The following is a 16,048-nucleotide window of genomic DNA, read 5'->3' on the forward strand; positions in this document are numbered from 1 at the left end:
ATATTTCATAGCTGACAATGGATTTCTTAAGGCCTTGTCATTTCAAATTTCCATGAGGTCTGGTTATTGCTGCTGTAAATGTGTATATGAACCTGCCTCCCAATGAACTTACTGCAGTGGTGCTAACTTAACTTGACACTTTTGCCAACAGTTCTAGGTGCTCTGAACAAGGTCTACTTTGTGTAGTTACAGTACAGGTTTTATAAAAGATCTAGCCTAAATTTCTGAGATGAATTTCTATAGACAAAATACATTGGCTTTAAAAATTAAGAGGTTTGATTCTGTTTGAATTTGGTTATCAAATGAATCTGAGCACATGACATTTTAATGCCGTTTGTCTTTTCAAATAGATTTACCTTCTAATGCATGTGACGACAGGACTTTGCTCATCAGCTAGAACATACATTTCAGAGGAGTTGTTACCTAAAATATTATCATAAGGCATAAGAAAACACACGATTTAAGTTGCCTTTTATGAACATAATTAAGAATTAATAAGCCAGTACTAGTGGCTAGTCTCCAGAATTTCCACTGTTTTGCCTTTTGTGACCTGTGTTATTAAAAGTCCATTATTTTTACAGACTTTATTAAATTGGATCTTATTAAAGCATTCTATATTTGCATTTGGTCTTTCATAATTCATTATTATTATGACATTTACTTTTTACCATCAGATCTGAAAACATATCATAAGCTACCCTTTTCTCTTGAAAGAAATGCTAATTTCAAACAGTCCTCTAATAGAAGAGAAAAGCTTTATCAGTTTTTTCATTTATTCTGGATCGTGTTAAGAATACTAATGCTAGACTTCAATATGCTAATATCACTGAGCTTTTTTTGGTCAAAAGCTTAGAATTATTTTTATCTCATACTAAGTATAAAACTAGAAGACCTGCTACTACTAGAGAAAGAAAGTACAAAGCTAAAGTACAGTTCTTGATTCTAAATACTTGTGAAAATGTTGCTGAATCCTATTTCTTAGAATGATGCTGGTCAATTTATCTTTTATCACACTATAGTAATTGTCCTAGTTAAGAAATTCTCTCTCCTTGAAATTCATTTGATTTTTTTCATAACTTAGGTAGTATAGCTTGCAATATTTAAGACTAAGAATCCTATGTTCTGTCAGTCCCAGACAACATTTAGGGTGTGCTTCCTGCTTTTCTGTGTGATAATATTAAGATTTAGTTGAAAACTCATCATAGTAAGATTTTACTTTTTGACATAAGGCAGGCTGTCTAATTTTTATGTAACTAATAATGAAGTTTTGTTGTGTTACTAATAAACTTATTAAACTGTGAAACTTACTTTGGATTTTTTCTCATTTTAGGTTTCTGACAATGTGCAATAGACACTTTGGCAGTGTTGTTGCCCAAACCATCCGGACTCAAAAAACAGATCAGTTTCCACTTTTCCTGATTATTATGGGAAAGAGATCATCTAATGAAGTATTGAATGTGATACAAGGTAAAGCACATGTCACAAGAGGAGTAAATTCTTGTGTATGTGACAACCTTTTAATTTTTACCATCAAAGCTAACGATATTTCTATTGATTAATATCTTTGCATTTTAAAATATAAGACATCCTGAAGAAGAACATCTTCAAAAGTATAGGTCTATGAAAATGAAATATACTGTGTTAAAAATACAGCAGAAACATCTTAATAAAATTGTACAGCCTTTGGGACATAGAATATTTTAGTTAAATTTTCAGAATTGCTAAATTCTTTTAATTAGCAATTAGGTCATAATTGTCCAATATAACATTTCTTACTTATATTGATTTAATGCTGTAATGTTGATTAGTTTAAAGAAAATGCTTAATTATCTAGAAAATACACTAACTATACTTTGCAAATTGAATTGTTCACAGTGGCAATTATTTTTCCTTGTTTGTGTGATTCATGTCCAGGATACAACTCTGAGGCCTGAAGCTACCTGATTCCTATAAATATAACCACAGTGTACATTCCTTACCAAAAAATTATTGGATGATTTTTTCTATTACTAAAGCATCCAAAGATTGGTTTAAAATATTACCTTGTGGTAATAATTGTAAGCTTAAGTGAAAATAGTGTTATCTGCTCTGTGCTACCAGGAAAAAAAAATTTTAAGTACTTTAACCTTAAGCTTGTATCTGGGATATTTCATTTCTGCCGCATTTAAATCTGATGGGAGAGGGATTGGTAAATTCCAGTGCCTTTAAAATTTAAGAAAACAGAATTTCTAGTATTTTATGTTCTTTCTTTTCTATTTGGTTCCATAAACAGTCTTTAAAAAAAGACCTACTGGGGGAACCAGTTTGTGTGGGGTAAATGAATAATGAAGACAACATCTCATTTTTGCTTTCCTTGTCAGAATCAATATTGCTGTAGCCATGGACTCTGGAGATCTTTAGACCTTTTCAGGAGATCTGCAGGGTCAAAATTATTTTCACTATTATACTAAGACTCTTTTGTTTTTGGCCTTTTTTTTTTCCTTTTTTTACTGTGCTGACATTTGTATTAGTGGCTTCAAAGCAATGGTTTCTAAAACTGTTAGCATCTTTGCATAAGTCAAGTCCATGACACAAAGTGGTCATAAAGTAGTCAGAGTCTTCATTGAATGTACTTATGGTTAGAAAAGAAAAAGCCATTTAGGATCATCCTTGATGAAGAAGTAAAAATTACATTTATTAAATTTTAACCCTTTTGTTGGCTTGAGTGACACAATTGGAATTAAGTATTTCTGCAGTGTACTAATATACACTGGTTGTCACAAAGTATTTGTGTGGTTTCTTGCACTGAGCTAGTGACTTTTTTTCAGAAATCATTTTTACTTGAAAATATGACTGACAGACATGATGCTTATATAGCCTGGGTACTTGGCAAACGTTTTCTGCAAAGGAACAAAGTGAATCTGTCATTTGCAAGTAAAACAACTGATGACATTTGTTGCCATCAGTTGAATTTTTAATAAAAAATTTATATCCTTCACCGTAAGATAGACAGCTTAAATACTTTCCTGATGACATTAGTGGTGATATTAACAAATGTGGTTTTTTGTAATCATATAATGAAACATGTCAACATTCAGAAGAAATGCATAACTAAATAAGCTAATGTTTTTCAAATACATAGATGCATGATTTTTAAAAATCTGTTCAAAAATTAATAGGGGTTTGTGGCTCAAGTGGTAAAGTGCCGCTTGGCAAGCATGAGTCCTTAAGTTCAATCTTCAGTATCACCACCACAACAGCAACAACGAAAGGTAATAGATCCAGGTGCTATGAGGTGTATCTATAATCCCGCTACTTGGATAGCTGAGGCAGGAGTATGGCAAATTTGAGCCCCTACCCCCCAACAACAGTGATACTGTGTCCTAGTGGGAGAAAGGCAATGTATTTTAATGTAACAGAGTACAAAAGTTTATTGATATAGTTTCAAATTCCACCTGCAACTAATTTGAGGAAACTTCCACTTGTCAGGCTGGGTATATATATATATCAAAGAATGTCCACAAAGCCTCGTAGAGTGGCTCACATCTGTAATCCTAGCACCTATAATCCTAGTTACTCAGGAGGTGGAGATCTGGAAGATCACTGCTCAAGGCCAGCCAGGGCAAAAAGTTCACAAGACCCATTTAAACCAATGGCTGGGCTTTGTGGTTCACTCCTGTCATGCCAGCTACAGTGGAAGCCTAAATAGAAGGATCGAAGTTCAGGCCACCTGGGGCACAAACATGAGACTCTATGTCAAAATAACCAAAGCAAAAATGGCCAGGGATATAGCTTAAGTGGTAGAGTACCTGACAAGCAAGTGCAAGACACTGAGTTCAAACCTCAGTATCACCAAATAATCATACACACAATATCTATTAAAATATTTCTTCCATTTTACACTGCCTGTGTTTGATGCCACATATTCTTCATAAATTTCAGCCAATACAGCATATTGTAACCATTTTAATGTAGAAGTAAATATGAAAATATAGTTGTTTTCTATTTAGCCAACATTACGGATATACGTAAAACTGTTATAAACACACCACTCTTCTCAGTAAACTTTGTTTTTGAAAAATGGTCAATTTTCATAAATTTCCAATATTTATATTAACCTTAATGGGTTTATTACTGTTACTTTTTAACAAATTGATAAATATGTATAAGCATGTTATGTTTCAGTTTTAATTTCTATTATAACTACTTATGTAGCCCTTGTCATGAGCTATCAATTTCTTGGTACTAGATTATATGTCTTACAAGTGGCCACATTTGGAATAGAACTCGAATAACAACAAAACCAACTCTGTTTTCTTAATGCCAAGATAATATTTGTCCAGTAACTTATTTATTGAGGAAGTAGTACTGACATGAACAAATTGGCTTGTTTGTTTTGCTAGGGACCATAGAATCTCCCTAACCCCATGCTGCTAATAAGGAAAATTGAGACAAGGACCATTGAAAGATCATGTTGGTCAAGCCATACTCTGGAAAAACACCAACAAGGATGTTTGCTCTTTATTGTCCTATTGGTGGTTATTTCATTAATGCAACACAAAGACTCCTCAGACCCTGGAAAAAAAATCTTTCTTTCTACCTGTAGGTTTAGAGGAGAGGAATTGTCCTATCTTTATCTTCATGAATTTCTGTCTTATAGGTATATCCAAAGTAAATAAAGACTAGAATGCATTAAAGAGATGGCATACATATTACACATTTGTTAGGGCTGGACAAGGAATAAAATAACATTAAAGAAAATTAAGGGTTGGTGGAGTGCTTGCCTAGTAAGTGTGATGCCCTGAGTTCAAACCCTAGTTCTGCCAAAAAAGAACATCAGACATTTAAGATTCGTCTTTGTAATAATTAGTCATTTGAAAGCAGAGGAAAGGGGAAAGAAAATATTAATTGGAGAAAAAAAATCAAGTTTTTCAAAAATTGAATTGCTGTTTTTTTCACCAGAGAATTTTTAATAATACTAGATAATTCTAAGCCAAGACAATGACTGAGGTAACCAAAAAAAAAAAAAATACAGGCTTTTGGTATTGGTATTATGACTCAATAGCAAAGTGGTTACCTAGCATGTGTGAGGCCCTCAGTTTGATTGCCAACACCAAAGGGAAAAAAAGAAGAAGAAAAGCAGACTTTGGGGCAGACTCATCTGGTTTCAAATCCTAATCACATACTTAAATAGCTTGATCTTGGTTGGGCAGGTTACTTGAGCTCTAAGGCTCATGTTCCTTCTCTTTAAAATCTAAATTACAATTATTCCTTCATAGAATTGTCATACAAATTAAATGAGATATGTTAAGTGTCAAGTGCTTAGCTAATCATAAATATGTAAGTAGCTGGTAGGTTTTGCTTGTATTGTCAGGCAGTTGTGTTTTCATAATTTGAAAGAACTTTTGAACTTCATATCTTAGTGGACATTCTTCTTTATAGTGCTAAAAATTCTTCTCTTCTTCATTAAGGTTCCCCCAAATCTAACTATTCTGAAATTTTCAACTGCCAATATATCACTATACTCTTTCTTCTGAACATACAAAACATTTCACTGAAGTTATTTTAACTAGAAATTAACATAGTCTGTAACTTCTTAGACAGTAGTTATTCCTTTCTGATTCTAGAATAACTTTTCATTTGTTTGAAGTTACATATTAAAAGTCTATATAAAATAAAACTTATCAATCTCTGTGTTATTAGGTAACACAACAGTGGATGAGTTAATGATGAGACTCATGGCTGCAATGGAGATCTTCTCAGCACAACAGCAAGAAGACATAAAGGATGAGGTAAGGGGAATGGTTAAGCAGACCTTTAATAGGATTTTGATGAGGTAATTTGTCAAATGATAATGCATGACTATATTACGATTGACAGGTAAGGATGATGAAGATACATTTCTGGAGTAACCAAGGTTCTTCCTGCCATTCAGTTTACTTTTTGGTCTGTTCTTTTATTACCCCAAGACCAGGCAATATGTTTAAATTTATGGACTATTCACATTTTGCTCGGTTTAGGGAAGCAACAGGAGTTCAATTAGCAAGAAGTGGGTTCAGAAGAAACTTTAGTTCAGGAGATTCTGCTAAGTGTCTTGATTTTATCATTCAATTTTATCTCTAAGCCTAGGAGAAGGTGATATATGGAAAGGAGTGCTTTCACTAGAGATAATTGCCAACCTTGGTGGCCTGTTAGGAAGGACATAGGGAATAACTTCATTTTCTCTCAATACTATGATCATCTGCTAGTACTTTCTATTAACCTAACCTCAGCAGAAGCTAGAAGGCAAAGGAAACTTTCTAGGCCAAAAGATATATAGAACATGGATCCTGAGAGTTCTATAAAAGATAATCTAGCCAAAAAAGAAGAAGATAATCTAGGCTGAATTAGTATGATTATTTTTAGACTAGAAAACTGAGAGTCAAGGTTTGAAGGAGCCATATTAATAATCTCAAGTGATAATTAATACTTGATCAATCAAGAAATTTCTACATTTGAAAAGTAGTTTTATGATAAAATAAGAAAAAAATTTGTATTTGTTAATTTGAGATGATATATTTACAGATACTTGTAAAACTATCCTTTTAATTTTTGTTTTTAATCTTCAAAAAAGATTTCCATACAATAAACAAAAAGAATGCAATTTCTGAGCAATAATAAAAAGTTTCCACTATGGGTATTTTCAATCAAATACCCTTTAGTTTTAACAAATGTGAACATGTATACAGTTTTAATATAACACTGTACTATTATATTTTGGTTTATTTACTTATCTCTGTCTTTATTCAGCTGTGACTTTTAAAAAGTAAGGATCATGTCATGTTCATGTTCATGTTTGTAACTCCATCCCCAAACATTGTACCTAGCACAAAGTCAGTACTCAGTAAATATTTGTTAAATGATTGAGTAAATGAATGTTTGGAAAAATGTGCATGAAATAAGGTAACTTGAAAAAATAAAATTTGACTACAATGACCTAAAATCCAATGTAACCACATGAACAAATATGAAATTTTGAGAGTGCTATAAGTAGTTTAGATTTTTAGTGCTCATTAGGTTTCTTTTATTGCTATAAAGATGTTAAGTTTATAATTTTTCTATATATTCAGTGTTTCATCTTCTGTGAAGGAAAGACAATCAGGAATATGGTAGAAAGATGTTTGTTACTCTATAAATTGATAATGACATTTTGAAATAATGAAGTACTGTAATTAATTAGGAATTTGTAATAATAGGTGTGTTGCCATTCAAGATTATATTTATCCTGGAACAGAGGCATTGATTGGCAATAATTCACTAAATACATTCTTCAGCCATTTAAATCTTGAGTCTCATTAGTACCAGATTTACAGATTATGCTGTGTAATAAATAATATAAATGCACAATATTTGCATGCATATTCTTGGTTCATTCTTTCATCTTAATTTGTGTTCTTCATAATTCATTGGTAAAGAAATTGACTTTAATTCCTTTAATACTGAGCACAAAATTTAATATGTGGGTTACAGAGAAATCCAAGGCTCCATATAATTGAAATTTTTATTGAAATTTAACTATTAAGAGGTAAGGAGTGCCTTTATGAAAGTTATCATTCAGGTTACAAATAGAGTTCCTTTAAAAAAGCCTTTTTTGTTTAAAACTTCTTTAGGACTATGTATAGATCATGATTTGGCATCTCCTGAATATGTGTCAAGAAATACTGTGCCTTATAGTTGTGAATTTGTGTTAATTCCTTAAAAATTACAAATAAGACCTCATGTTAAGCTTATAATTAAAATAAAATTAGTGGACAGTGTTAGGAGATAGCTTCCTAGGCCTGAATTTATTTAAACTTAACTTTGGTTGCAAAGTGTGGTGGCACACACCAGTAATTGCAGCCCTTGGGAGGCTGAAGCAGGAGAATTTCAAGTTTCAGGCCAGCCTGAAATTAAAAGAGCTGGGGAAGTCAGTCAGTGGTAGAGCACTTGCCTAGTATTCATGAGATTTTGGCCAAGTTTCTTCCATTATTTCAGTGAATCCATTATATTAGTGCAACCAGAGATACCTGTATACAGTATAAAGCTTTTATTAAATCCAAGCCTGAGCCATATTTACACTCTGAATCATTCTCCAGTGGCCCAGGATGGACCAATCTTTATTTCATTGATTATCTCTAGCCAAGATATATACATTATATCTTAATTTTTTCTTCTTTAGAATCTATTTCGGTTACAAACAATAGATGCTTTCTAACATATAAATGAATTAAATTTTTATTTGCACTATTATTTTTTGCTACAGGTAATCTAGAAATCTCTGTTAATCAAGTTTCTTATACTTAGTTCCTGGTGTGTTTGTTGTTTTATTTGTTTACTCATTTATTTTGAACATTCCAACCTGGATGCAAGGATTACTCCCTTCCTGCTTAACTTATAATTAACTTGTATCAGAGCAATAGTAATTGGCACCATCCAGATGTTGGAAATCAGAGCAGATTTCAAGGACAGTTACATCGTTCTCTCTCACTTTTTTTTTTGGGTGGGGCTAATTTTAAGAGTATATTAGTGGTATCTATACACAATGGAATTCTATGCAGCCATGAAGAAGAACAAAATGTTACCATTCGCTAGTAAATGGATGGAATTGGAGAACATCATTCTGAGTGAGGATAGCCTGGCCCAAAAGACCAAAAATCGTATGTTCTCCCTCATATGTGGACATTAGATCAAGGGCAAACACAACAAGGGGATTGGACTATGAGCACATGATAAGAGCGAGAGCACACAAGTAAGGGGTGAGGATAGGTAAGACACCTAAAAACTAGCTAGCATTTGTTGCCCTTAACGCAGAGAAACTAAAGCAGATACCTTAAAGCAACTGAGGCCAATAGGAAAAGGGGAACAGGTACTAGAGAAAAGGTTAGATCAAAAAGAATTAACCTAGAAGGTAACACCCACGCACAGGAAATCAATGTGAGTCAATGCCCAGTATAGCTATCCTTATCTCAACCAGCAAAAACCCTTGTTCCTTCCTATTATTGCTTATACTCTCTCTACAACAAAATTAGAGATAAGGGCAAAATAGTTTCTGCTGGGTATTGGGGGGGGGAGAGGGAGGGGCGGAGTGGGTGGTAAGGGAGGGGGTGGGGGCAGGGGGGAGAAATGAACCAATCCTTGTATGCACATGTGAATAATAAAAGAAAAATGAAAAAAAAAAGAGTATATTAGTGGAATATGAGCAAAATATACCAAAGGAATATTGTGGGCTTGTTTTAGGGAGTCCTGGTTTGGGACTTAAAAATAGTACTGCCAAGTCCAGTGTAGTGGCTGCCCACCTGTAATCCCAGCATGTGGAAGATCGAGGCAGGAGGAACACAAGTTCAAGACCAGCCTGGGCTACATAGATCCTAACTCAAAAAATAATAATTAAAAAAAAAATCATTGTCATAGCACGGGGAAGAGAGAGGGGAGCAGTAGTGCTTTTTATCTCATGGTAGTTTTTTATTGCCAAAGGTACTTGTTGGGTTTGTGGATTGCTAAATGGAGTATGTCAGTTTTTTCCCCCAAGCTTTGTCTTAGTCTTACTTTTTTTAGCAGTCTACTCCTTTTTCTTTTCTCTGCTTAAAATCCCACCATTGTCATACCTGTTCTCTTTGCAGAGCTAACAACAACAAAAACGATACAGATTCTGACTTTTATTGCCTTTTTTTTTTTGAAGCAGAAATAATTCATCACAAGCCATTCAGAGAGGGCTAGAGTAGTGGCTACTCTACTTCCTAGTAAGCACAAGGCTTTGAGTACCACCAGCAATAGAAACACTTCCTAGTAAGCATAAGGCTTTGAGTACCACCAGCAACAACAAAAAACATCTTTAGTAAAGATATACAGAGAGCGAAAATCTCTTTATACAAAAACTAAAATAAAAACAGACCAACTTTTAAGAGAAAATGGATGGAATTGTAGACCATGTTAAGCAAGATAAGCCAAACTCAGAAAGGTAATACCACGTTTTCATTCATGTGTGAGATCTAGGCAATAATAATGATGATAATAACAATAATAAGATATGACTATGAAAGGGGGACTTTTGGGGGAGGGGGAACTGGTGAGAGGAGGGTGGGAGAAAGTGGGTTTTGAAAAAGGATATTTTACTGTTATTCTTTTTAAATACACACACATATACCACTTCCAAAAGCTAGCAAGACTACTTATTGGTTAGTTCTGTTTACACGATGTAACTATATGTAAATTTATATATAGGATACAAAACAGTATGGTTTTGTTATTGTTGATCTGTGTTTTTCTTTGGTTTAATTTTGGATTTTTTTCTTTTTGGTGGTACTAGGGTTTTCAACTCAGGGCCTCATGCTTGCTAGGCAAGTACTCTGCCACTTGAGGCATGCTCCAAGCCCTTTTTGCTTTAGTTTATTTTTCAGATAGGGTCTCACACTTTTGCCTGGGCCAGCCTTAGCTGCAGTTCTCTGCCTACCATGTAGCTGGGATTAAAGATACACAACCACTACACCCAGCTAGTTTTTGTTTGTTTGTTTGTTTGTTTCGTCTTGTTTTGAGATAGGGACTCACTAACTTTTTTGCCCAGGCTAGCCTTGAACCTTCTTCTATCTGTGTGTCCTGAGTATCTGAGAGTATAGTTGTATGCTACCAAACTCAGTCCTGGTTTTGGTTCTTTAGACAACATCTCACTATGTAGGTCACATTGGCCTCAAATTCCCACAATCTTCCTGTCTCAGCTTCCTGAGATGTAAACCACCATACCCAGCAAAAAATGTGGTATTTTGAACATCAGAATGCTGAAAATGCAAAAGTCATAAAAGATCTAATACTCAGAAGTAATTTTGAAGACAAATGGCTAATTTTGTTAACTGTTTATGATTAGAATATTAAATGAATAGCTGAATACAGTACAGATGCCTTTCTGTAAGTATTTACTTTCTGCTAAAAAGGAATTCTTGATACACTTATTTTTTCCCATAGTTAGGTCCAGATCACAGGAGATGATAATTTCTTCCATCTTGATCAGTATATTCATTTCATAAATATTTATTGAACTTTTTGCTATATTCTGGACCATATATGTGGCATTAGGAGCACCTCTATGAACAAGATAGATCAGATTTTAGAGCTTACATCTCAGAAACTTTGATGAAGTCTGTCAAGTGGTCTGGTAGTTGAAGCTCAGGGACACCTAGCTAGGGTCAGCAGGTAAACTGTGTTGGCAACCTGACAGAGTGGTGCAAGGCACACTACAAGGCAAGTAGAGCAAGTAAGAATGAAGATACAAATTGCTATTCTTTGGGTTCCTGCCACATGCCAGGAATAGTTTGGGTCTATAGGACACTGTTTCTCAATGTGATTCCTGGAATATCTGTCTACCAAAGTTCCCAGGCAATTAGGTGTGAACAAGCAGTGAGTCAGTTTGTTCACATTTCACAGCAGCAGTTGACTTTGGCACCTAAACTTTCATGTCATTCACATTATTATTAAAATTGAATTCACTTTTCCATGCTTAAATTAGTTACATTCTTAGTTTCCCAAAATTGATTATGGCTCAAATGTGGTTCATTCAGGCATATAAGTAATGAGAAATATAGTATAATAAACTACAACATGGTCTACAAATGACAACATAGTTCAAACTAAGTCACCATTAATGTAGACATAATTCCAGAACGATAGTGCTAATAAAGAAGATGTCAAGGCAGCTGACTTTGAGTATAATGATTTCATACTAGCTGCAGTAAGAGAAAAGTGATTAAGAAGTGAATATACAAGAATTGATTATTTAAGAGACATAATCCATTTACTCTGAGTGCCAATGTTTCTGTTACGACATTTTTCATAAGGGCATGAAGCCTTCAAAATTTTTGTTTCATTATTAACAAAAGGCTAATGACCTACCTGTCTGTTAAATCAATAGATGTTTCTTTCAAACCATGAGAAAAAAACATAACGCTTTATTTGTGGATTGTTCTATTGATGAGTTCATAGCTGAATTGGGCTATTAAGAGGTTAGGCTTTATTGGAGAAAGTAGATCACTAAGGACATGCTTTTGAAGGATATGTATATCTGATCCCAGGGTCTTTCTTCTCTGCCTCCCGTCACCATGAGGTGAGCCACTTTGCTCCACATGTTCCACACTCTGATATTTTGCCTCACCACACATGGGCCCAGAAGTAACAGATCCACAAGAACATTGACTAAAACCTCAGAATCTGTGAGCCAACATAAATCCTTCCTCCTTTAAGTTTTTTTCTCAGGTATTTTGTTATAGCAATGAAAAACTGGCTAACACAGTTCTAATGCTAGCTACAAAGTTACTAAAACTTTAACACTAAAAATATAAAACAGAATACTGTTTTTATAACAGCATTATTCATAATAGCCAAAAGATTAAGACAACTCAAGTGTCTATCACTGGACAAATGAATAAGCAAAATGAGGTATATACAATGAAATATCATTTGGCTATAAAAAGAAATGCAGTTCTAATATATACTGCATCATGGATAAATTTTGAAAACATGCTAAGTGAAATCAGCCAGTCGAAAAGATTATACTCATATGAAAGTCTAGAATAGGGAAATCTGTTGACAAAGAGTATGTTAGCAGTTAGTTGCTTTGTGCTAAAGGGGATGGTAGTGGATGGGTTGAGAGAATGAAAAGGTGGATAGCTAAGGGTATGCTTGTTTTGTTTTGTTCATCGTACTGGGAATTGAACTGAGGATCTCGTTCTCGCTAGGCAAGTCTTCTACCACTTCAGCCTCCACCCCAGTTCTTTTGTTTTTAGTTTCTTTCAGAGAGGGTCTTGCACAGACTAGCCTTGGACTATGATCCTCCTGTTTCTCCTACTGTAATCCCAGTGGATTACAGGAGAGAACCACTGTGCCCAGCCTGCCTTTTTCAGGTGCTGAAAATGTTCTAGGGCTGGAGGTGTGGCTAAAGTGGTAGAGTGTCTGCTTTGCAAACACAAAGCCCCGTTCAAACTCCAGTCCCACCAAAAAAAAAAGAAAAGAAAATTGCTGAATCAGAATTATAATGATGGTACCCAGAAATATGTTTCATGCTTTTGCAGGTGATTCTGATCATTGCTAAAGGTTAAGATCTAAGGGAACTGTGTTAGCATAAGCTCATAATGAGGCATGAGATAAAATTGTTCATGACACAGATAATAACACTTAAAATGCATGGGGCTTGTTCACATCTTCTGTCTCAACAGTATACTCAAGTCTGAAACCTACTATTTGGGGACTAAAAGTATCACGGTCTTTCATTTTAAGAGTAAAATAGAATGATTTCTTATTAAAAAATCCATAGTTTTAATCATCAAGAGTTTTATTCTTTCTAAAGACCTGATAATTTATTTCATTCTTCAGTGAAAGAAATCAGTGATATGAAATAGAGGATATCTTAAGTCCCCATATAAGGCTGCAACAGAGTATTAAGAAAAACTTTTAAAGTAAGAACAGCAAGGAATAATTGGCAATCTACTCACCACTGTCTCCCAAGATGAAACAGTCAACCTTTCATCTTTTGAGGATGATTAACTCATTGACTTAGAGGCTGACAGAATTTACAATAGCATTTTATGAGAAATCTCTCCATTTGGGCCCTTCTTTGATCCAAAATAACCAAACATAACTGAAAAATCTGACAAGCACCTGCTTCTATTCTTTTTTTTTTATTTCCCAGTACTGAGAATTGAATCCAGAGCCTTGTCCATGCTATGCAAATGCTCTACAACTTGAATGAGCCATGTTCCCATCCCTTTTGCTTATATTTTGTTTTGGAGACAGGGTCTCACTAACTTTACCCAAGCTGACCTCAAATTTCTGACTCTTCTGCTTCCATTTCCTGAGAAACTGGGATTATAGGCATGCACCACTACAACCCATCTTGCTTCCATTCTTCATAATCTCTAATTGGGATTATCTGATTTATTAAAAATAAAGAGATGGAATATAAAAGTTAACCTATAGCTCAAAGTGGGACTCATCAAATAAGTAACCTTTGTAAAATATGGTAAATAATATCTGTTACCTTGTAGGTAATAGTAAAGTATAATTAGTTTTATTTAAATGTCATATTTTAAAAATTATGATCTTAGAAATTTTCCTAAAATTATTATCTTGCACATGGGCCCTTATCATATGTTCAGTATTAAAGAAATTAAAGTCTCTTTCTTTACCGATTATGGAATTATGGAGAATATAAATTAAGATGAAAGAATTGACTAGGAATATATATGCAAATAGTCTACATTCATAAAATTATGCATCATAATCTATAGATCTGTTACCAAGAAGACTCAATTGATGCAGAAAAAAATAGAATCCAGCACCCTTTCATGCTAAAAACAATAAACAAGGAATATAAGGGAACTTCATGAACATAATAAAGTCCATATATGAAAACTCACAGGTGACATCATACTCAGTGATGAAACATAGAAAGTTCTTCCCTAAGATTGAGAAAAAGACACAAATACCTACTTTAACCGTTATTCAGCAGAGTATTAGAACTTCTAGTGTGCGTAATTAGACAAGAAAAAGAAAGGAGACATCTAAATGGAAAAAGTAAGATCATCTCTATTCGCTGATGACATGATCTTATATGTAGAAAACATTAAAAGTTCTACACACCTGTTAGAGCTAGCAAATGAATTTAGTAAAGTTGCAGGATATGAAACCAACACATGAAATCACTTATATTTCTGTACACTAGCAGTGAAGAATCTGTAAAGCAAATTAAGAAAATAGTTACACCCTGACACCTGTGGCTAATGACCGTAATTCTAGCTACTGGGGAGCTAGAGATCAGGAGGATCTCATTTTAAGCCAGCCCCAGCAAAAAGTTCACAAGACCCTATCTCAGCCAATGGCTGAGTGTGGTGGCACGCTTATTCCAAGCACCTGTCATTCCCAGCTACAAGGGGAAGCACACATAGTAAGATCACAGTCCAGGCAAGCCTAGGCATAAAGTGAGACCCTATTGCAAAAAATACCCCACACAAAAAGGACTGGTGGAGTGACTCAAGTGCACCTGCCTAGCAAGCACAAGGCCCTGAGTTCAACCCTCAGTATAAAGGAAGGAATGAAGGAAGAATGAAGGGAGAGACAGAAGGTGGGAGGGAGGGAACAGTTTCATTTATAATCACATTAAAAATAATAAAATACTCAGGAATAAGTTCAATAAAGAAAGCCCATACCTTGTATTCTGAAAACTACAAATATTCTGAAAGAAGTCAAGAAGACCTAAATAACTGGGAAAATAATTCTGGCAAATGCAGTGAAATGGAAAATTTACTAATGTAATTTAGCAATATAAATTAATACCCAAGTCAGACATGGTGGTACATACCTGTAACTTCAGCTACTCAGGAGACAGAGGCAAGAGGTTCTGGAATTCAAGACCAGCCGAGGCAAAAAGGTAGCAAGACTATGTCTCAAAAACAAAATAAAAACAAAGGCTGGAGGCATAACTGAAGTGGTGGAATACTGCCCTAGCTAGCATGTCCAAGGTCCTGGGTTTAATCTCCAGTACTGAAATAAAGTGATGCTGCGGAAGCTTGATATCCAAATGCAAAAGAAAATGAATCCTATACCTCTCACCATAAACAAAAATGAACTCAAAATGAATCGAATACTAAAATTTAAGAGTTAAAAGGATTAATTTTTAGAGGAACACATAAGGGAATAGTATCATAACCTTGGATTTGTCAATTATTTCTTGGAAGTGACACTAAAAACAGAAGCAACAAAAAAAATAGATTGGACTATCACAGTTTAAAACTTTCGTTCATCAAAATGCATTATCAAGTTAGACATGATGGTGTTCCCTTGTAATCCCAGCTGTGCAGGAGGGAGTAAGGGAAGGATCATAGTTCAAGACCAGCCTAAGCAAAAAAGTTAGCAAGATCCTATCTAAAAAAACAAGCTGGGAGCTGGTGGAGTGTCTCAAGTGTCTCAAGTGGTAGAGCACCTGACTAGCAAGCATGAGGCCCTGAGTTCAAACCCCAATACTGTCCCAAAAGAAACAAGTTGGGCTAGTACACCTACATAGGATGCATAG

At 34.6% G+C, this 16,048-nt stretch overlaps 1 protein-coding gene across 3 annotated transcripts in view; it reads left to right on the forward strand.

Annotated features, from left to right (window-relative positions):
- The window catches only part of Faf1 (Fas associated factor 1), a 410,583-nt gene that overhangs the window by 317,322 nt on the left and 77,213 nt on the right, over positions 1–16,048 (forward strand). For all 3 annotated transcript variants that reach the window (XM_074080173.1, XM_074080176.1, XM_074080174.1), the window contains 2 exons: positions 1,331–1,467; positions 5,683–5,771. In XM_074080173.1, the coding sequence (XP_073936274.1) occupies positions 1,331–1,467; positions 5,683–5,771 (226 nt within the window). The remainder of the gene's footprint in view (positions 1–1,330; positions 1,468–5,682; positions 5,772–16,048) is intronic.

This window comes from Castor canadensis, chromosome 7, assembly GCF_047511655.1.
Source record: "Castor canadensis chromosome 7, mCasCan1.hap1v2, whole genome shotgun sequence".
NCBI classification, from domain to species: domain Eukaryota; kingdom Metazoa; phylum Chordata; class Mammalia; order Rodentia; family Castoridae; genus Castor; species Castor canadensis.